This window comes from Ochotona curzoniae, unplaced genomic scaffold, assembly GCF_017591425.1.
Source record: "Ochotona curzoniae isolate NIBS_2020 unplaced genomic scaffold, NIBS_Ocur_1.0 contig_4501, whole genome shotgun sequence".
Classification (NCBI taxonomy): Eukaryota; Metazoa; Chordata; class Mammalia; order Lagomorpha; family Ochotonidae; genus Ochotona; species Ochotona curzoniae.
Window position 1 is genome coordinate 17283580 of NW_024466307.1, and position 22304 is coordinate 17305883.

At 36.2% G+C, this 22304-nt stretch overlaps 1 protein-coding gene across 2 annotated transcripts in view; it reads left to right on the forward strand.

Annotated features, from left to right (window-relative positions):
- The window catches only part of FER (FER tyrosine kinase), a 214098-nt gene that overhangs the window by 89903 nt on the left and 101891 nt on the right, over positions 1 to 22304 (forward strand). For both annotated transcript variants that reach the window (XM_040986133.1, XM_040986134.1), the window contains 3 exons: positions 10852 to 10944; positions 14341 to 14544; positions 19921 to 20043. In XM_040986133.1, the coding sequence (XP_040842067.1) occupies positions 10852 to 10944; positions 14341 to 14544; positions 19921 to 20043 (420 nt within the window). The remainder of the gene's footprint in view (positions 1 to 10851; positions 10945 to 14340; positions 14545 to 19920; positions 20044 to 22304) is intronic.

Here is a 22304-nt window from a genome sequence, read left to right on the forward strand (position 1 = left end):
ATCTTTTTAGAAGTTCTTTTAGGATGTACTTCTGAGAAATACACTTACATCTGACAGCTTTGGCTTTGGGGCAGCTGCTGCCATGTTTTTAAATTACTTAGTTTCTGCTGTAGCAAATGTTGCAGGTTGAAAATGACTCTGTGTGTGTGGGTGTGTGTATGAAAGTAATTATTTTTGGTTAAATTGCTCATCTGTTTTGTTTGTGTTGGCATTATGCATTGTAAATGAGTCATCATTTCTATACAATGTAATAATTCAAATATAAGATCAAGCATATGACTCTTCTAATATTTTTGTCTTTCGAATAAAGAAGTGATGCCTAGCATTTGGTTGAGTTTCTGGGTATGATGTAGGCAATGTATAATAGAAAGGTTGGCAAAAGGGGATTAGTGTTGTCATCTGATGTGTGTATTGGAGCAATTGCACCTCCTCTGACCTGACCATTGTATCTTCTAAAATAAAGTAAAAATAATTGAAGCAGATAATTTTAACAAAGACGAGCCCTTCCACTGTGCAGTTTATATTCAAAAAATTCATTGTTTGATTGATTGCTCTGTGAAAAAATGTGATAGAGCCAGGATTATGTCCTAGTAATTCTTAATGTTGATTTTCAGTATTAATCTTTTTAGTACTGCCATGTCTGTATAGATACGTGTTGAATAACATATTTTTGCATTGGGAGTTGGTTGTGTTTGAAAATCCTTCTTTGCTGACATGTCACGGTCAGAAATAACAAACTCCACAACTGAGAAGGAACTTCTAACCACAGTTTCCAGTCACTGTGAGGATAGATGTTAGCCAAGCAAATGTAAATGTTGGCCAGTTTTGCAGCTACTGCATTGCAGGTGAGTATAATAACAGGGAGGAAATACAGTGACCCGAGTCAGCTTAGCTATATATAGTACTGTAAAATTTCCTGGAATTATCCGGGTTACTGCTGAGACGAAAAAAATCTTTGGGTTGGCAGATATGGTTTGACAGTTGATTTGGGGGCAAGGTGTTGTCTGAGATTAGATTCTATGAACCAGATGGAAAATGAAAGCTTGAAATATATTTAAATGTATTAAAATGTACTTAAATGCAATTTATTTTTTCTGCATAATATTTATGAGCGTAATGTGAGGTATGACCCTTTTTCCTGATCAATAGAGTTATTATTTGTATCTCTAGAGTAGCTGATGGTTACTTTACAAGATGAGTGTTGAGGGATATTATGCCAAGTGGCACATTACGTTTCTAGGGCCAAGATAAATTACCACATACTTGATAATTTATGTGCAGCTTTAAAAAAAAAATCACAGATTTCTCCTGTAGTTGTTCCAGAAGCCAAAAATCCAAAATCGAGGGGTAACAGAATCAGTCTGTCTCTCTCAGCTTGTGTTACCTGCTGGCTGTTCTTTGTCTTCCTTGACTTGGCAGACACATTGTCCCATGTTCTTACTCTTCCCTTCCAATACCTTCTCTCCTGTCAGTCTGCTTATCATTGGGCTTCACACCCTCCTGTGTAGTCAAGGACACCTGCAAAGACACTCTGCTTCCAACAAAGGCCACGTTCTTAGGTCCTGTGTGTTCCTTTGTATGTGCACAATCCAACCCCCCCTTCCAGTTTGCGGCTAAATTCTCTCAGATTATCAAAGAAGTTCTCAAAAATGGAAACAACCTATAGGTAAGATCCTTAGCTTTGTGAGGGGTGGGGGCTTCTACCATTTCATTCAAACATTATTTTGAGTTCTGTTCCCTGAGCCCAGGAAATACTGACTTGCCAAAGCTGACACTTAGATTCAGCTCTGATAACTAATTTTTGCTGTTATCTTTGGGTTATCTTGCCTGCTGTTGGTAGTTTTTGCCAGATTTTGATCTAGTACTCCCTGAATCTTCTTTCTAAAGCCAGTCAGAAAGAATGTTTTGTATAATCGTTCCAGTGAAACAATGATGGGAAGACTTTCTAGGCTGGTAACATGAATGTGGACACTTGATGCAAAGCCTGGGTTCCAGCCCTGGCTTTGACTTGAGTTGGACCATAAGCAATATCTGACCTTCTGTGAAAACAAAATTTTGTGACATCTTCCAGTCCTAAAATATTCTGACAGAATAAATTTCTAAAAATATTTCTTTCTCTAGCTTTACCTATGAGATCGTGAAAGCAGAGTGTCACAATATTATAATGCATGCTTTTATGTATTGGATTTTTTTCCTGTGCTCTGATTATAGCAGGTGCAGCAGCAGTAACAATTACTAATATTTATAGAGGGCTTAACAGTTAGTGGATGCCAGGAACTTTGCCAGATCTTTATGTGCTGCGTGTGGTCCATGTGGAAGCCTTGTTATGCAGTACAGTTGTTCTCTTTAATAATCAATGGTATTACTATTCCCACTTTATAAAGAAAATTGGTACACAGAGAAGTTGGGCAGCTTCTCCCAAGTCATTCATATTGGATGTGGTAGACCCAGGATTTGAATCCTCTCTGTCTGGTTGCTGAATCTGTTCTCTTAATCAGTTTTTATATAGACATTGTTATATGATGTATAACATGTAAATGATGTATTTCTATAGTAGAAAACTAACTGAGGCCCACAGTGCAAACCTGGCCCCGCTGTCTATTTTTTTCTTAAATATGTTTTAATTTTTACATACTGAAAAAACAGGGAGGGTTTGGTGGGAGGAAGAGAGAGAAAGAGATAGACAAAGAAAGAATGAAATCTCCTGTCCTCTGGTGTGCTTCCCAAATGCCTGCAGTTGTCAAGTATGGGCAATGCAGAAAGGGTGGCAGGCCAAAGCCAGGAAACTCAATGTTAGTCTCCTCCATCGTTGACAGGGACCCAAGTGCTCGAGCCGGCAGCTCCCAGAGTGTGCCTCGGTAGGAAGTTGAATTGGAAGCAGAGCCAGGGTCCCTAGTGCCGTCACTGCTTATGACAAGACTTCACTTGGGCCAGACCCCTGCCTCTGTTGCCTGTTTTTATGTGGCCTACACTGAAGAATTTAATTTACATTTTAAATGACAGAAAAACTAAAAAGAGGAGTCCATTGTAACATATGAAAGTGTTAATCTCAGGTTCTGATGTCAATAAATAAGGCTTTATTGGAATATAACCCGCTCATCTGTTTGTGTGTTGTTTATAACTTCACTCACAAAGCTGAGTAGCTCTGACAGAGACTGGATTGCCCATTGACAGAAGAAATGGTAGCAAAATATTTAGGGAATTACATGCTCAAGAATTGCTTGTGAAAACGTATTTGTATTTTTGGCATGTTTTAACAGTTTATACATTTTCACAAAATACTGTATTAACCTCATGATGCAGTGTTTAAACGCATATTAAATAGTTCTATTTGATTGAATTAATTCTTTTAATTAGGATATTCTTTGTCTTCCGGCCCTTTTCCCTATCCTCATTTCTCTGTATTCTCCCAGGGAAATCATATCAGTTGGAAATCTAATTCTTAATTCCCTTTGCATATCTATTAATTTATTTTCAAATTAAATATTGACAAATTACAGCAGTGTTTATTTATAGATAAAAATAGGTCTCAAGATTTTCATACAATTGGAATGACTAAAGTCATTTATATAACCATCACTTCCAATGTTTAATAGTTTTTGTGATGAGAGCTTTGTAAATTTATTTTCTTAGTAGTGTTACCTACATTAATAGTAATAGTGTCAGCTATACTGAGCAGATTCTGGTTTTAGTTAAACAAATATTCTTATATAATATAAAATAAATTTAAATTCTGATTTCGAACATAGGATATTTTATTTCAAATAAATACTTTATTTGAAAGGCAGATTGAGAGAGGGAGATATATTGAGATGGGTCTTCTGTCTACTGCTTCACTCCCCAAATGGCCACAGTGTCTCGAGCTGTACCCATCTGAAACCAGGAGCCAGGAGCTTCTTCTGGGTCTCCCCTGTGGGTACAGAGGCCAAGGCTTGAATGATCTCTTGTTACTTTCCCAGCTGCTGTGGCAGGGAGCTGGACTAGAAGCGGAGCAGCTGAGACTTGAACTGCACCCCTACTGGGATGCTGGTGCTACAGTGGAAGTTTTGCCCGCTATGCCACGGTGCCAGCCCCTCTGCAATTTATTTTTTTAAATGTGTAGCATACTTATTTCCCTATGCTGCCAAGGGTGTGGATTCATTGTCTTAACCTCCTCATTGCTCCCAAGCAGTGAACTCTTGCGCCCACTAATTCTATTGCTTCCACGAGCTCAGCTCTTAGACTGCACATACAGGTGAGGACATGCAGCATCTGTCTCTCCATATTTGGCTTATTTCCCTCAGCATAAATGCTCTCCAGTTCCACCCCGGGCCATAACAAATGACTGAATTTCTTCATTTTGTAAATTGAATGGGATTCCATTTCCTGTATAGCATATGTTGCTTACCCATTCACCTGTGATGGATATTTAGGATGAATCCCACTATTTGTTTAGAATGGTGCTACAGTAAAAGTGGGAGGGCAGATCATCTTTAGTATACTTATTTTAAATCTATCTCGCAAATACTCATCAGTGGAATTGCAGGAACATATGTTAGTTCCATTTTTCTAGTTTCAAAGGACCTCCATATAATTTTCTGTAATGGCTGTACTAATTTACTTTTTCTCCAGAAGTGTGCTAGCATTCTATTTTCCCCGTGTTGCTGGCAGCAGCACTTGTCTTTTTCCTAACTCTTCCAGCAGGTGCATGCTGATACCTCTCTGCGGTTTTAATTTATATTTACCTGATGATTAGTGAAGACTGTGAAACAAGGCTTTCAAAATGCTCTCTGTAATTTGTATTTTCTCTTCTGAGAAGTTTTTATTGAATATGGCTAACAGTGTTTCAGTTTTTGGCAACAATTTTTCGGTGCTCAAGTCTTTGAAAATAAATGTTAAAATTAAATTCCATGGACCTGTAGAGTTTTATTCCACTTCTCTTAGATATATGAAAATATTTGCTGAGCTTGCTCTGTACCTTTGAGCATAGCAGCTGGTGTTGGGTCCTCAAGGCTCTAAATATCTTCCTCTTTTTCTTGGCTATTCTGAGAAATTGTGACTGATTACTAGCAAGACACTGCAAGTATTTCTGTAAGTTTCTCCCCATCTTATGAACAAATTCTTTTCTCCATAATTTTTCCTGAGTTTCAAATAAGGTACATTGCAGCCATTAATACTGTAGAAAGTGAATGCTTGCAAATGACAGAATATTTATCATGTATATCTTGAAACAGGAAAACAAGCCCCAGAAAGGACTGGGTGTGTGGAAGACTAGTCATGGTTCCTTTCTGAGTTATGTTTTATAAGATGCATAGGCTGTGTAAACAACGAAAATCTACCTAAGACATAACACATGTGACCTTTGACTGTTCTTTTAATAAAAATACAACCCCTTCTCATTCATCAGGTCATTTAAACTCTAGTGATGCTTTGCATTAGAAAATAGATAGTAAAACTCAAGGATAGTATTGTGGGTGTATCAGGGTGTGGTGTGGTGTGGAGGGTCCCTGAGGATGAATGAATATTCTTGAATTAAAAAGCTACTGTTTCTTTACATAAAATATGAGGCATATATTTAGAGATTATGTGATATGGAGAAAAGTAGGAAATACATCGCATAGCCAAGAAATTAGACCTAGAGATGGCCTAGATACTGGAAGCATCAGTGTCTTTAACATGGTTATTACAAAATACCAAGGAATCTGTTGGGAAGCATGAACTGTATTTATGAAAAGAAGGGGCTGCTGTTAGTTGTGAGGTTGTGGTTAGTGCAATTATGTAATGTAATGTGGTTAGTGTAATGAAAATGCTGAAAGTGAGAAATATAATAGCAGAGATGAGAAATTCATTCTGTGGACTTCCTAGCAGATAGGATAGACTCAGAGAAGATATATGAAGACAAGGTCATAAATAGTATCCAGACTGAAGCCAGAATTTTTAAAAAGTGAAAAAAAAAAGATAGCAACATTTGAGATTGAAGAGTACGAAGGGCACTGAGGTAGGCGAAGTACAATCTAAGAAGGAGAGGACAGAAAGATAAAGTAGAAACAATAGCAGAAAGTCTCATAGTGAAGTGCATCTCTGCATTGTCAACAGTCCATGACATTTAGTAAATCATCGATGGCATAATTTTTAAGAAATTATAATTCTCATGGTATAATTGATTACAAGACAACCAAGGAAAAAGACACATGTCATATATATGGGACAGTGGTAGGAACTGTAGCTAATTTCTCATCAGAAATAGCAGAGGCCAGAAGACAAAGTATAAAAGAAAAAAAATCAACCTTGAATGTGATATCCAATGAAGATGGCCTTTAAAAAAAATGAATGCAAGAAACACTTCAAACCTACCAGGATGGCTATCATGAAAAAAGCAGGGAACAAGTCCTGCTGGGGACGTGGCCACATTGGTGCCCTCCTTTGTTGCTGATGGGGCTGTAAAATGGTCCAGCCATGGCAGAAGACATTTCAGTAGTTCCTCAAAAAGGTGGTCATGGATTTACAGTTCCATTTCCAGCTACAAACCTGAAAGAGCTGAAAAGAGATATTCAAACATGCAGACACATGTGCATAGCAGTGGTGCTCGCAACAGTTTTTTAGAAAGCAAATAGCTCAGTGTGCGTAAAATAATAACTAATACTTATAAGCATGCATTAAAGCAGAGCAGAAGAAGGGGAAAAGGGAAGCAGGAAAGATTTGGAGAGATATGGAAACCATATGAAAGACTCTGGTGTATGTGGTGGATGTAGGGATAGGCAGTTATTTGCACCTGATGAGAGTGTTGTGTTTTCATCAGGTTGTGAGCTAGGGAGCTGGTGAAAGCGTAGCTGAGGCTGCACAGGGACCTTGTTTACTACTTAATGGTACCTGTCCTGATGTAATGCAGTAGATATTACACTGTTTTGACTGCTTGACTGTTCTGTTCCTAATGATTGTAAAAGCAGAATGTTAAGATTCTTGATAATCTAACTCATAATATTTTACCTTTCAGAGAACAAACCAGCTGCACAGTTGTTGACTAAGCAGAGTCTCTGATGTGTGACTTGTGAGTTAGTGATGTGCTCCCCCAGGAAGTTGTTGGTTTCTCTGGATTATTTACAGAAAGATAGTCTAGGGAGGGGTAGACATGAATAGACAGAGTGAAGACTTTTGCGGGGTCAGGGAAGCTACGCTGTGTGATGCTGAAGTGGTGGTGGATGTGTGGCACCCTGCATTTATCCAAACCCATGGAATGTACAGTACCAAGGGAGAGCCCGAATGTCTGCTGTAGAGTTGGGGTGACCATGCTCTGTCCGTGTTGCTGCCGCAAGAACAAGTGCAAAGCCGTGGTGGCCAGCTGTTGATAATGGAGGCTGTTGTACATGTGTAGGTCCAGAAGACATATAAAACATCTCAGCTTCTTTCTCTCAACTTTATTGTGGATTTAAAACTATTCTGTATATAAACTCTTTTTTAAAAAAAGACTACCTTTAACCATTTTGAGCATATATTTGGAAAAGAAGCCACAGGCCATGAATTGTGTTTAAAACTGGAATAGGCAGGAAGCTGGTTCTAGCCTCTTGCTTGTCTCTTGTTTCCCTAGAGACACCACCTTATTTAAGACTCAGAGTCAAGAAAGCAAAACAAATGATTGATGACATTTTATAGTCTGTCTCTTATCACACTATTCTGTTAGGCCATTGCTTCTCTTAGCATTCTTCTTTTACAACGAGATCTCAGTAACCATTCTACTGTTCTTTTTTTTTTTATATACATTTGGTTTCTGGTTTCACTATTTCAGAATAAGAAAATACTTCACTTGGCAAGAATCTTTCTTGCCTTTAATAAGTATGCTTAATGTGCAAGCATCACAGGAAAAAAGACAGCATGGCAAATTAGGTTAGTGGCCTGTGAACACTTCCAAAATGGTTTTCCTTCAGTTGGAACCCAACTGCTAAAATAAATCATTCAAAAACTGTTTTTAACATTTTAATTCTATATCCTGATGGGTATAGAAACTGTATTATCTCTCCATCAGCAAATCAACAATCAAAGGTTGTTACTCCTTCACTTATTTGGCCCTTTTATATTTGTCCCTTTTATAAAGGACATATGGATAGTTCCTGCATTTCCTTTACATTATGGAATCATCAGTAGTGCAGATTTTTTCCCCCAGAGGACAATCTTTTAATTTCCCTGCAGTTATTTCTCACAGAATATCTCTGAATTTCATGACTGCTCTGCATAAGAAGTCCCCAAGATAACTTGGCACTCAGCCTACAGTTTAGCATGAATATTATCTCTTTCTTGATCCGTATTGCCTTCAGATTTGAATAACCACCTGACTATTCCTACAAGGCCAAGTAATTACTTTGATCCTTCCAAGAGTGTTATTAGTGGGGTTTATTTATAGAAGCCTGTGAGAAATAATATTTGGTTATCGTTTTAATGAACCATTATTTTTTAAGGATTTTATTTCTTTTTATTGGAAAGACAGATCATAAATATATATGAAATATATCCATCTATATCTATATATCTATATATAGATATCTATATATCCATATCTATCTTTATATAGAGAGAGAGAAAGAAAGAGAAAGATTCTCCATCTGCTGGTTCACTCTGCAATGGCTACACTAGCCAGAGCTAAGCTGATATGAAGCCAGGAACCAGGAGCTTCTTCTAAGTCTCCCATGTTAGTGTAGAGTACCAAGGCTTTTGGCTGCAACACATCAAGTGATTTCATGGGCCCCATCAGTTCCAGTAGCCAGGCCTTTCCTTCCCCTGTTAGACAAAGCTCTTTTTCTTGTCATGACTTGACTTAGGGCAATAAAATAAGAGTCATTGCCATCCGTGGCTGATCTTGAGGCAAATGTCAGCACTATACCTTTGGTCATTGAAGAGATACTATTAATTTTTTATTTTTAAAGTAGCCATTTAATACTTTGATAGAAAAATGAGCCTGTCAGTTCAGTGCAGGCTGGTGTGTTATTAGATAGACTAATTTGGAGCTGGGTTTTAACATTAAACAGGAGCTTGGTTGGGCAAATATTATCATGTGTTATTCAGGAAAGTATAGTCACCATGTAAGTACCTTCTATTTTCTCTTTTGATATTGCCAATGGAGTTTGAGGGAAAGAGTTCTTCCTTTTGTAGTTTGATGTACAATGTAACCCTATTGAAATACATTCTAATACTTAAACTCTCCCTCAATTGTCTTATTTTTACAAACTCTCCTGTAGAGTTTCCCAGTCAGTTCTGTTCTCGCAGTATTTTCATACAGTGATGATGCTTCCTCCAGTATTTAAAGACTGTTGACTTCAAAGAAAAAATCTAAATTCATGGTCGAGGGGCCTGCTACATATAATGCTTTCATTGCCAAGTAGGTAGGTTAATATTTTCTTACCATCTTTCTGCTAGCAGTAGCAACAGCAAGACTGCAACCTCTGTGAACTCTGAGTAGGGGGAGATATCCTCAGGGCAGTAATTCACAAAGGGTAAATTGGCTGGAGCATGGGAAGTGCTGTCCAATATGTGTGCATCACATAATTGCAATTTATATCTTCATAAATCTAGTTACAAAGCATCTCTAAGTGTCACATACTCTAACGTCGCTTTATTCATATCATTGCTGTAGTCTTCGGTGATTTTGTGTTATATAGACTTCCAAAAACACTTAGGAAAATAAGGCTTACAAAAACACCCAAATTGAGAGTGAACATGTTATTTTTAAATTAAGAATTTAGTTAATTGATTTTTAAAATTGAAGTTACAGGGGGAGAGAGAGGGAACTATGGAGTGACAGAGAAGGAGAGACAGATGATTTATTGGCAAAACCAAATACCATTGGCACTGCAACACTTAGGATGAAAACAACGCAGGAGACTGACGTGTAAATGTAGCGGACTGTCAGAACTGCCACATTTATTAGGTGGAATGTAGCCCAAAATGGCTCCAGTTATTGAGACAGAGGCACAAAGTTAGGTACAGAAGACATAGGAAACAAAAGATGCTGTTTGCCTTATTTTGTTTTCCACAGGAAAAATTCAGCATCAGTATTGATGGAAGACGTGAATACTGTACATGATAAGAAGATCCCTTTCTGATCTACTGTTGATTATTGAAATCTAGTCTTTATTGGAAAGTTGACTGATGCTTCCGTTCACACATGCATTTCTCTTGTTCTCGTTCAGTCTTCCTGCTTCTTTTCTTGGCCTTCCTTTCTATCCTATCACCTGCTCCATTGTGTTTGTAAAATTATCTAAAGATCTGAAACTTGAAGGAAAAGTTTCTTTCAGTTGTGGTATGTTATTTAGGGATATACAGTACACAGCACATGTCAGTCTGGATTGAATTTCCCTGGTGGGAATCCCACTACTGCTTCATTCTTAATTCATTTCTTTCTCACCCAATGCTACTCTTTAATCACATCATCATCATCCCATCGACATTATTATACATCTCTGGACAACTTCCTAGGTACTTAAATGTAACTCACTTTTTTAAACATGTATTCTATATCATTCTCCCCCATAACAGTTATTTATTTTTTTTCTTATTAGAAATCCATCACAATAATAATGCCATCCGAAATACTCCATGTATTCTTGTTCCTTATAGTGCCTCTCTGTTTTGGTGCATGTTGTTTTAATGCATTGTTTTCATGAATCTGAACTTTTTTCCCCTCCAAATCAGGACATTTATTGAAGGGTCAATAAAAATGCTGTGGATCTCATACACATTTGGTTATCTGTTTTTGTCACTAAGTTTATGCTTTATTTAGTGGGAAGATATGATGTATAAGCTGTGGAAAAATTACTAAATACAAACAGGTGTATGCATTGGATTACTGACTTTGGCTGAAGACTTGTTTCTTAATCCCCGCAGGAGAGAAAGGAGAGGCTATCCAAATTTGAATCTATTCGTCATTCGATTGCTGGAATAATTAGGTCTCCAAAATCCGCACTGGGCTCTTCAGCAGTAAGTAGGATTCACTCTGTGTGCTACTGAATGCGTTCATTGTCTTGTTCTTTCTCACGTGTGTAAGTCTGTATTTAAGATTCAGAAGAGTGAAACTTTTGCATGCATATAAATGTTTAAGTGTGTATATAGCAAACTATAACAAGGATAGAAAAAAGCTTGCATACCAGCCAGTCCACTGTCTGTATGTGTCCCACCTTAGTGGATGCCTGAAACTGTGGGTGTTGTTGGACCCTACATGCACCTTGGCTTTATAAGTTAGGCATAGTAATGTATTAATGTATTAAAACAGTAGCTGACAGTATAACGGTGATCATCATGATACATTTCTAAGCGGTCTTATAACTGTGCTCTTCCAAAGTTTCTTGCTGTATGGAGCTCCCTCTTTCTGTGTTGATGTGGGATGAAAATGCCACACCTACAACTGCCAGTGGGAGCAGAAGCTGTGGGAAGAGAAGCTGAAAGAGAGAGGACTGCTGTTCAGAGGTGTCCTGTCAAACATAATTACGGAGAACATTTCTTGGACTTTGGGCCCCTATTCAAAGAATAGTATAAACAAATTCCTAGCAAAATATAGTATTTTTATAATAGGGAGTATTTTTTGTATTTCAGAGTGTATCAGTTTATTTAGGTGTTCTTGTTTTTAAGAACATTTTGAGTAGAGACCGTCTTCCACTCCTTTCCGAAGCCACTAACAGGAAGTTGATGAGAAGTGGTGCACCCAGGACATGAACTAGTGGCTGCATGAGTGGCCAGCATTGCAGCAGTGGCTTTACTCTCTGTGCCACAATGCTGGCCTCATTGGCTTCCTTTAAGTTACTGTAATGGAACACTTCATTCTGGCCAATTTTTGCTTAAACTGCGTGTGGTACTATGTAATATCAAATGTTTAATGTTTATTGTTATGATAAGGGTAGCACTTTTTTTTTTAAGTGCTTGCTTATTTGAAAGGCAGATCAGGAAAGAAAGTTTTGATCTGCTGGTTTACTGCCCAAATATCTACACTGGCTGGGGCTGAACTTGGTGGAAGCTGCGAGCTGGGAACCCTGCAGGTGCCTGTCTATGGCAGAAACACAGTTGCTTAAACCATTGCTATTACCTCGCAGGGTCTGCTCTAGCAGGAAGCTGGAGTCAGGAGCCAGAGCCAAGTATGGAATTCAGTTAGTCTGACATGGGACACAGGAGTGCTGACGTTTGTCTTGACCATTAGATCTGCTCTTGGGGAAATGCTTTAGTCTGCGTCAGCTCGAAGCTCCTTTTCTCCGTGAATTGGAGCAGTCAAGCAGCTTGTCCTTAGGATCTCTGAGTACTGAGAGCAGGTCCACATCCAACATCTTCAGCAGTTCATGATTTCGCACTTAGCACTATTCCTCAAAGAAAACTGCTTCAGAAACTGAGCCCAGAGCTGTTAGACAGGATTAATTGCACCTTTTGAAAGCCAAGTGGCAATCATGAGGGTTCATTTCAGTTGGAACATTTTCAAACATTATTGCATTGAATGAGGTTTGTTCCACTTTTGTCAACTGTACTGTCCTTTTTCCAGGGCTCTCTCTGCACTGCAGAATTTCTATCATGAGTAACTGAGCAAACAGAAGCCACTTAAGAATTCTAGCTTTTTCATTTATGTCTGTGGTATATAGGGCCTCTCTAATTGAGAGGAATTGATAAAGCAGAATTGATAAGCAGAATTGATGCTTTATTCTGTAAAACCAGAGTAAATCATCTTGGTTAAAATTTGACTCTGCTCAAAATTTGTACTTTTCTGTACTATGTCGAGATAGGTGTTATCTTAATTGTAAAATTACTTTGTACTGGAACTGAGAAAATGAAAGCATTTGAAAATAAAGATATGCTTCCTTTTAGGTAGAATGATATTGAAAATAAGACGTTTGCCTTTTAAACATTACGTTTTAGTTGTTTAAATCGTGCATTAATTATAGCTGAGTATTAAAATGCTGGCCTTCCACTGTTTCCATGAGGAGTATAGTTATGTTTAGGCATTATGTTAACTACTTATATTTTTAGTGCTTTCTTTTGAGTCTAAAGGAGAGCAACCTTTTACTTCCCCTAACAAGCTCAGGTTAAATATTATACACATAAATTGTAATTATCTTCTGTATTGTTAAGGTCTTAATTTATCTTCCCCTAAATCATTAGAACATAATGAGAATAAGGGAGGAAATAAAGTTTGAGCATTCTATCACTGTTACACACTGAATTCCCTTTGTGAAGCTAGTCATGTTTAGGAAAATTCAGTAATATTGTCTGAGTTGCAAGTGAAATTGTTATGTTGAGGAACGGTCTAATGAGATTTATTTTATATAATTTTCATTGTCAGTGAATAGATATTTTATGTTTGCTGAAATGACTGAAATATGCAGATTGTGTCTGATTGATGCCATGTTCTACAGAGGCAATGCCAAGTTGGTGATGAATGTTTGCATTTCCTGAAATTGAATGCGTACTTATTTGTTTCAGTGATCTTGTAATAACTGAACTATTGTACACATTGCATTTTGAGAACCTTATTGTACTTCCCATTAGCTCTCTCTTAGACTAGCAGGGAAAGCTTGGTTCCTATCATGGTTAAAGCAGCAGAGGCCAGAACAAGACCAGATCATTTGTGACCAAAATGAATGATAATAATTACCATCAGTTAGAACCATTGCAAGAAAATAGTGTTAACTCTTAATTATCTTTGCTTTTCGACATGAGCATCTGGCCTCCTAGTTAAGAGAAAATTTGCTTTTCCTGCTGTTTTTTTTTTTTTTTTTGGATTGAATTTTCTCTAAAGTTTGCCGTGTGTTTTTCATGCCATGTTGCTGGCTTTTAGTGTTGCTTCTCCCGAGGCTTTATCTGCTACTTGATCTCACTCGTGTGAGAAGCTAGGCAGCTAGGTGGTGGAGTTCAAGGCTATAAGGGGATCAGGTGATGGAGGATGAAGAGGGAAAGGTGATTTCTAACAAATAACACCTGGTGACACTGTCCACAGCCTGTGTGAGTGATCTCTAATAAGGCCCCCAACTTTTAATAATAAGAAGAAAAAAAGTGATTCGGTGACATACGTCCCTGATAATAGCCATTTTTATTCATAATATTTCTTGTTTAATACATAGGTTTATTTATGCAATGGTGAATAGGATCGTAAATACTAACTCTAAATACCAGCATTGTATGTACCAAAGTATGATAGATGGAAAGAGAAAAGCATAAAGGACAGATTTAGCATAAGTGCTGCAGAAGATATTTCCTTTGAAATTATGAAAATTTGGGACTTATGATGTAACTTTTAATGGGGGTGGTATAGGTATTTAAGTTGTTATGAATTTTACTAGGTTATTAAATCACTGCTTTTTTTCTAAGCTTTTTTTTTTTCTTTTCTAATATTTGTTCAAGTTCTCTGATGTGATCTCCTTAAGTGAGAAGCCCCTGGCTGAACAAGACTGGTACCATGGTGCAATTCCTAGAATAGAAGCCCAAGAGCTTTTGAAACAACAAGGGGACTTCTTGGTGCGAGAGAGTCATGGGAAACCTGGTGAATATGTCCTTTCTGTATATTCTGATGGACAAAGGAGACACTTTATCATACAATTTGTTGATGTACGTTTCCAGTTCAGTTCATGTGTATTTTTTCATGTAGCTTGCTGTGCTATAACTATAACATAATGATGATGAATGGTTATAAGTGCTTCTTACATTCAAACTTTTTTTTTTTTTTTGCAACATTTCTTAAATCTAGTACTACAGATTTCACTACCATGTTAACTCTAAGGAAACCTATATCTAAAACTTATTTTAAGGTAAAAATGTTTTATTCAAATTTAAATGCATAAATAGAGCAAATATGTTCAATTTTTAAAATGAAGGAATTAAAATTAAGAATAAAAACAGTGCGATCATCAAACTTCCTTTTTTTTTTCCCTAGGGAAACTTGATTATTTGAAAATGGCCCTTGACACGGCTGAAATGATGGTGCCTTGAGAGGATTTATAGGTTTTGAAACTTGAGAGGCAAAGAGAGGCAGAGTGTGTGAGAGACAGATTGGGAGAGTACTGGGTTCCATTTCCTAGATCCGCCCAGTGGCTGAGGCTGCAGCCAGGAGTGGGGAACTCTTCAGTTCTCTTGGATTGGTGGCAGGAAGCCAATTATTTGTGCCGTCATGCTGCATCCCAGAGTCCACATCAGACAAGCTTGAAACCAGAGAAAAAATATTTTTAAAAAAGCAGGAATTGAACCTATGCTGTCTGAGTTATGACCAGAGTTTTACAACCAACATCTTAACCATGAGGCCAGTTACCCCAATGATAGCTGAATTTATGATTCTAGAGATTAATTTCTCAGAATGTTATACAGAAATTAGTGAAAAAAACTTTATAATATTTTTCATATTATTTATTCTAATGCTGATTCAGGTATTGAAATATAAGTAGTGCCAAACTGTTTTCTATGTTTCTTACATTGTCTTGAATGAACAACAAACAGATGAAGAGTACTTCAAAATTTTCACTTCCAGCCACTGAGAAATTTATAATAGCCATTTATTTGGTGGTACATGCAGCTTGATGCCTCTGTTTTCCATTTTTCTCTTCATCACTTCAAGTGGCATTGACAAGATTGCTGCTCATAGTTATAATAGTTGCCTTAAGAGAGATTGAGCCATGATCATTACATGAACTTCAGATTTATTTTTAGGTGACTTGATATCTCATATGAATATGTATTCATCTATATATTTTTTGAAGTGAAATTCATATGCTATAAAATTAGCCATTTTAAAGTATTGGTTCAGTGTTCTTTAAAATGCATTCACATATCGCAGTTATGGTTAAATGAAAATATGTGCCTTTCAGGTGGATTAAAATAAAGAAGTCCACTGAAGTATGTATGTACAATAATTTTCACACAATTTCTTAACTCTGTATGACACTCAAATCTCAATTTGATAATCAAATATATCCACTTCTTTTGAACCTACTCTTTTAGAAATTACACTGTTTCTAGTGCTGTGTCATTCTTTGTTTCCCTGGCTAACTTTGGATTTGTATAGGTGTTTAAGTTGTGAATTGTAGGTAACCTAACCTGTTAGTTTGTGACCATGTCAGTAATATCGAAAAGGGCCATGGATAAAGTATAAAATAATTAACTGCACTTTATGCTTTGTTCTGTTTTCTGAGTTTCAAAAGTTACTCTTTGGGGGCTGTTAATGGCTATCCTTTTGAACTGCTGCTTGGACTGCCACATCCTGCACTGGAGTGCCTGGATTGAATATTGGCTCTGCTTTTGATCTAGCCTCCCACGAGTACAAATCCTGGTGGGGTTGAGCATGTGGGTCCCTGCCACCCCGTTGGGAGACCCTCATTGTGTTCCAGCCTGAGATATTGGCGGGCATTTGGGGAAGTGAGCCATCTGATGGAAGAACTCCCCTTCTCTTTCTTTGCCTTTCAAGTAAAGTAAAAATAAAAATAGATGAGACAATTAAAGGGTTACTGATTCTAAATATATCAGAGTAAATGGCTCAGCTATTCCTCTTATCACCATTTTTAGTTTAAGAATGTAAAGTAATACTGGTAGAAATAAAAAGGTAAGAGTATTCCATTTAGAAATAAGGTACTGTAAAATTCACAATTGAAAGTTTTATCAGGCTTCCTCGTGTCATTAAAATGTTACAAACATTTCTACCTAAAGATGGGAGAATGTATCATTTTGTCAATTCCATAGGTTTTTTTTTAAACTGTATAATTCTGTTCTAGCAAGTTTTTCCTGTGAAATATTAAGATCCTGATGTACTTCAAAGGAGAATTTTAAATTGATATAGGCAGTTTGAGAGCTCTAAATTAGTCTTCATTCTCTACAGGTGAACCTTCCTTGATCTAATATAATTTTATGTCCTTTCTTCATATGGCTATTGTCAAAAAGTCAATAATTAGGAGAGTTCATTCACAGATATTTAATGAGCACCCGTTTTGTTCTAATGAAGGAGAATTCAATTCAGTAGTTGATTTCAAGAGCTGTCCGTAAGTGAAGTAGTAAGTTTCCTGGAAGAGGAAGATTTAAAGTAATGTGGGATTTTAGAGACTAGAAAAAATATTAAATCCTGGGTCAATGAAAAGAGGTATACATATATCTTAGACCTCCTGATTTCAGAGTGTTTGTAGTTCTGTTTATTGAACTGCTCCATTGTTAGTGTGCTGAATATAGTGCTTAATATAAAACTGCAAGGGTTTGTACCTAAAGCTATTTATTGTGTTGTAAATGTTGATGGATTTTTATGGAGATCCAGATAGCCTTTTCCATTTGACAACTAAATTTATAGTCAAATAATTGCTTATGTATGTGACAAAACATTTGTGATAAAACAAAAACACTCAAAAAATCTCAGCACTCAAAAAGTTGTATGCTATTACTAGAATAGTACTAATTCATATTTCACTCATTTAGCTAACACTCATTTACTCATTTTTGCAAATTATAGTGTTATGAAACATGAGAGAATGAATTTTTTTAATGGCCATTCTTCCCACTGGGCTTACAACCTACTAGATGAGACAAAATAGAATTTATGAACAAAGAAATAGTAAAAAAATAAGTTGATTTATTAAGCCATGAACATGTACTGATAAGCTAGCTGTATCCATATACTTTATATTTCATAAAATTTTAGTGAAAATTATCTTTATAATAGAATTGATCATTCATTTATTCAGGAGTTACTGCATCTCATATAAAGCCTAGGTATTTGAGTCAATAAAATAAAAGTAGAGGTGATGATTGCTATGAGGCATTAGGGAGTTCAATCTGTAAAATTATTAATGTAATCCACAATATTTATTGGATATCTGTCATGTATTAAGTTTTGCTTATAGCGGATTAATTTATTTTCTGAATGTACCAGATAGATTTACTTTGTTTTGTTGACAGAATATCTAGGCTGTACTTCCTTTCCTATTCATGCTCTGGTAAGAGAGTGAGGACAGATCCATCACTGTTTTTGAGTGTGTGACAGTTAATTTAAAGTTTGTGGTCTTTCTTTTGTGGTTGTTGGATTAGTTTATGCCGTGTTACTCCAGCTCTTCAGGGACTCAAGGGAAGACAGTAAGCACACCAAGTCAAAATAAAGCTGTAACATTTTTGTATGCCTGAAATACAAAGAGACACTGAAGGAGACCTCTTTTTTTTTTGGTTACAGATTTGTTTTATTCATTTTAAAGGCACAGTTACAGAGAGAGACAAGGATGATGGGGAAACACAGAGCATTCTTCCATTGGCTAGTTCAGTCCCCCAACGGCTACAACAGTCTGGGCTGGACTGGGATGAAACCAGGAGCCAGGAGCTTGCTTCTTCTGGGTCTCGCATGTGGGTACCAGGGCACAAACACTTGGGCCATCCACTGCTGCTTTCCCAGTCTCGTTAGCGAAGAGAGCTGGATTAGAATTGGAGCAGCTGGGTTTGAACTGGTGCCTATATGGGTTACTGATATTGCAGGCAATGGATTTACTGTCCGTGCCCCTGGGTCATCCTCAAGACCTTCTGAATAATGACATGGAGATATCCCAATTACTTACTAATATTAATTCCAGAAAATAGTAATCGAATTAGGATTATTTAAGGTGTAGAGTTATGAGTGAAATGAGTCAGTTCACAACTATTCAGAAATTATACAATTTGTAATTGTGAACTGTGCTAAGTGTTGTGGGAGATCTTAGCAGTGTATGCCATGTGCCAGAACCTGGCACATGAGTTGGTAGACTTCACACTTGTTCTGTGAGGAGATCCCAGTACTAACTTTTCACTATTGAATAAGCTGAGACAGAGAGAGATCTTCCCAAATGCATTGTTTACCTAGAAACATCAATAACTTTGATGTAAAATGTGTGTTTTTGAGAACAGCTTTTTTTTTTGTTAGAAGTTTGATTTTCTTAAATATAGAACAAGTTTTAACACGTGATAGTTGTGTATATTTCTGAGATACAGTGTGATATTTGAATACATGTGACCAGTGACCAGTGTATACTGATCAAATCAGGACAATTAACATTTCTCTTTCCTTGTCATTATGTTGTGTGTGGAGCCTTTGACTCTCTTGTGCTAATTCATAAAGTATGTAATAGGCTATTTTGAACTATAGTCATCCCAGTAAGAAATATTCTCAAATGCCAGTGCTAATATATCATAGCACATCACTACTGGTACAATAAAAAAAATTCTGTAGGCAATTTATTAACAAATGCTATGAATGATTCTAACACAAACTGTGTTGATTTGAATTATACACTGTTTAAGAGTTAAACTATCCCATGTTTGTTTCCTAATGAAATAAATAATCATTTTTGAGATTTTATATAAACTAAATTCTGACAGATTAAACTTTAGAAAGGGAGTTGTGAGTTTTGAGTATTTAACCTAAAAAGTGGCCACTCAGTGATGGAAATAATATCCACATGCAGGCAGTTACACAAGTTATTTCTTAATGGAGTGTTCTTAAAGCACATCTGTTTATATGTAGTTGTACTTATTTCCCAAAGCTCCTTGCCTTGAAAAGTATTACCAAGAGGATACTTTTACTTGCTAAATTTATTGGCACTAATAAGTAGAAAATGAATGTTGCTTTTAATAAATAGAAAACATGAAAAATATTAAATGCTTTTTATTGAATATATTTTCTTAAATCTCTAGTTAAAATTATCAAAAGTTTTATAAAATGGAATATATATATGTATATAGATGTAAGTGAATATATTCATGTTCCTTAATTATATCATTGTGAAAATTAATTTCACTTTTCTTGAGTTTTAAATCATTTTGTTTTATTGGAAGTTTTAAACGATATTTACTATTTTAAGTGTTATTTACTATTATTTACTATTTTAAATGTATTTTTTGTCAGTGTTAAGTATATTCGTGATGCAGTTAAATTGAGGTTACTTTATTGATAAATAAAGTCTTTGTGAAGTAATGCTTTTATTATTCTCTCTCCAGAATCTCTATAGATTTGAGGGCACTGGGTTTGTAAACATCCCTCAACTTATAGACCATCACTACACAACAAAACAAGTCATCACTAAGAAATCGGGTGTAGTTCTGCTGAATCCTATCCCCAAGGTAGGTGCCCTTATGTAGTCGACTTCTTTGGTTATCTGTTTTAAAAGAATTCTCAGTAAGTTAACATTTCCACATGTAAATACACTTCCTAGTCTCTTTGTAGAAGTCTGGGGGAAAAAAGGATTTTGTAATTATCACATGAAATTATCTAATTCTACTAGGATGTGTTATTGCCTTACTATTCACTATTCTACATGATTCATACTTTGAACAGTTGTTATAAAAGACTCTAAGGTGTACTGTTAAACAAAGTGTCTGACCATTAGGAGTAAACTAGAATTGTAATTTGGGGTTAGGTCTACAATGTTTTATAAGATATAGGAACTTTAAAAAACTATGCTATTCTCAGTCACCATAAGGCATATATGCCCTGCATGTGTGGGGTCAGGCATCTGGTTGAGTGATTTTTTTCAGGTATTTTTACCTTTAAGGAATGTCACAGAAATCGTTTATTTCATGGCGTTTAAGAGGCTTGTAAGGTAGGGAATGAGGAATGTTCGTGTTTTGCTTTAGAAACTTTGCATCTGGGCCAAAGTGAATTAGTGATACTCACTTACCTTCTGAACACTGCTAGGGCCTCAAGAATTGGGTTGGGGCTTACAAGAGGTTTTTTTGGGGGGGGGGCGGGAGGTGCTGTGCTCTTTAATAAGAAGAACCATGTAGAAATGGGAAAACCACAGAACTTGGTAGACTATTATTTATTTATGTGGTCTTTTATATGTTGGGATGTTTTTTTAACTTCTGTTCTAAGATTGCTAATGGTTAATCCAGATTCAGTTGATTGAAAATTAAAAAAAAAAAAACAGTTGCAGAATTTTTCTTAGCTCAGAAATCAATGTATTTGCACTTTTATTACATTACTGAGTCTTCACTTTTAGCTGGGGTCTAGCATTCATCACACAGAGTTTGACAGTTGATTGCTGTACATTTAATTCTGTGACATAGGAGTGGATCTACTTTCATGGTTCCATATAACCATAACATTGGTAAATTAATAGTTTTCATTAATTTTTGCCTTAAATACAGAAAACTCCTTAAAGTTGTTTCTTACTCTGAAGAAGGTTGTGATTTTTTTTTCTCTATCCAATGAAATCTTTCAATATATCTTCTTCTATTTATGAATAAATGCTATCTATCATTCTGCAGAATTCTAGGATCTTTTCTGTTTGGTCAAGTTAGTCTATATTAATGGCTTCATTCACTTTTTATGCTTCAGTAACTTGCAAATTTACATTTCTGTCTTAGATTGATCTTTCTGCAAATAAATTTTTTCTATGAATGCCTACTGGAGTACATTTTGTTTAGCTCCAAAATATTTCTTTCCTCCGATTCTCAAATCATCATGTAGGATTGTCTTTGACATCTGTTACTTCAAAATTTTCCTCCCTGCAACATTGTACATCACAAGAATTTTGTCTCTGCTTAGCTGTGCATATGGGCACATGAGCTCAGTTCCTGTATGTCTCAGTACGAATAAAATACAGTGCAGGAAGATACTTTTATCCTAGGTTAGCACAGTAAGTTTTCAGAGGCACTGATATCCCATTCTACAAGTCAACCTAGATATTTGCATTGCGTAAAGGGTTTTTAGCTAGTACTAAATTGAGACATTGAAGTCATAACAGAGAAGAGCAATGATGCAGATTCGGGCTTGTGTAAGAATCATTTCAAGCAAAGCTGTAGTCCTCACTATATAAAGTTTTTTTTGAGAAATGGGCCTATATAGCGATTTACATTCTGGGTATTACAGTCTGGTTAGTATCTCTAACAGCCTTCAACACTGTGAGTTGATTATTTTGCCATTTTATTGTGCTATCTAGGAAAATAGATGCATACTGAAAGTTATGGAAGATTAAAGGGTAATATTCATATGTGATTGTTTCATGAGTTGGAAATTTGAAGTGTATGTGGCTGTTAACCTGCTTTGCAGCAATGGTATTAGAAATATACAAATCATTATCTCGGTTTGCTATAAATATTGTTAGATGCTTGATTTAAAGAATCACTGTACTATTATAAGAAAATTGCAAAGTAGAGGTTGTTAAAGTTAGATAGTTTTCAATTATGAGCAGAGAACAAGTTGATAAGCTTTTTGTTATGTTGGTATTATCCATCATATATCTTCCTTTAGGTAGTTATTTGTGCTCTTCTGTAACTGAAATTATTTCTTGATTTAATCTATGTAAGAAGTTAATGCCTGTGACCATGTAATGTGCTATAAAATATCTAATTTTCATCCTGCTAAATTTCATTTTTAGCCT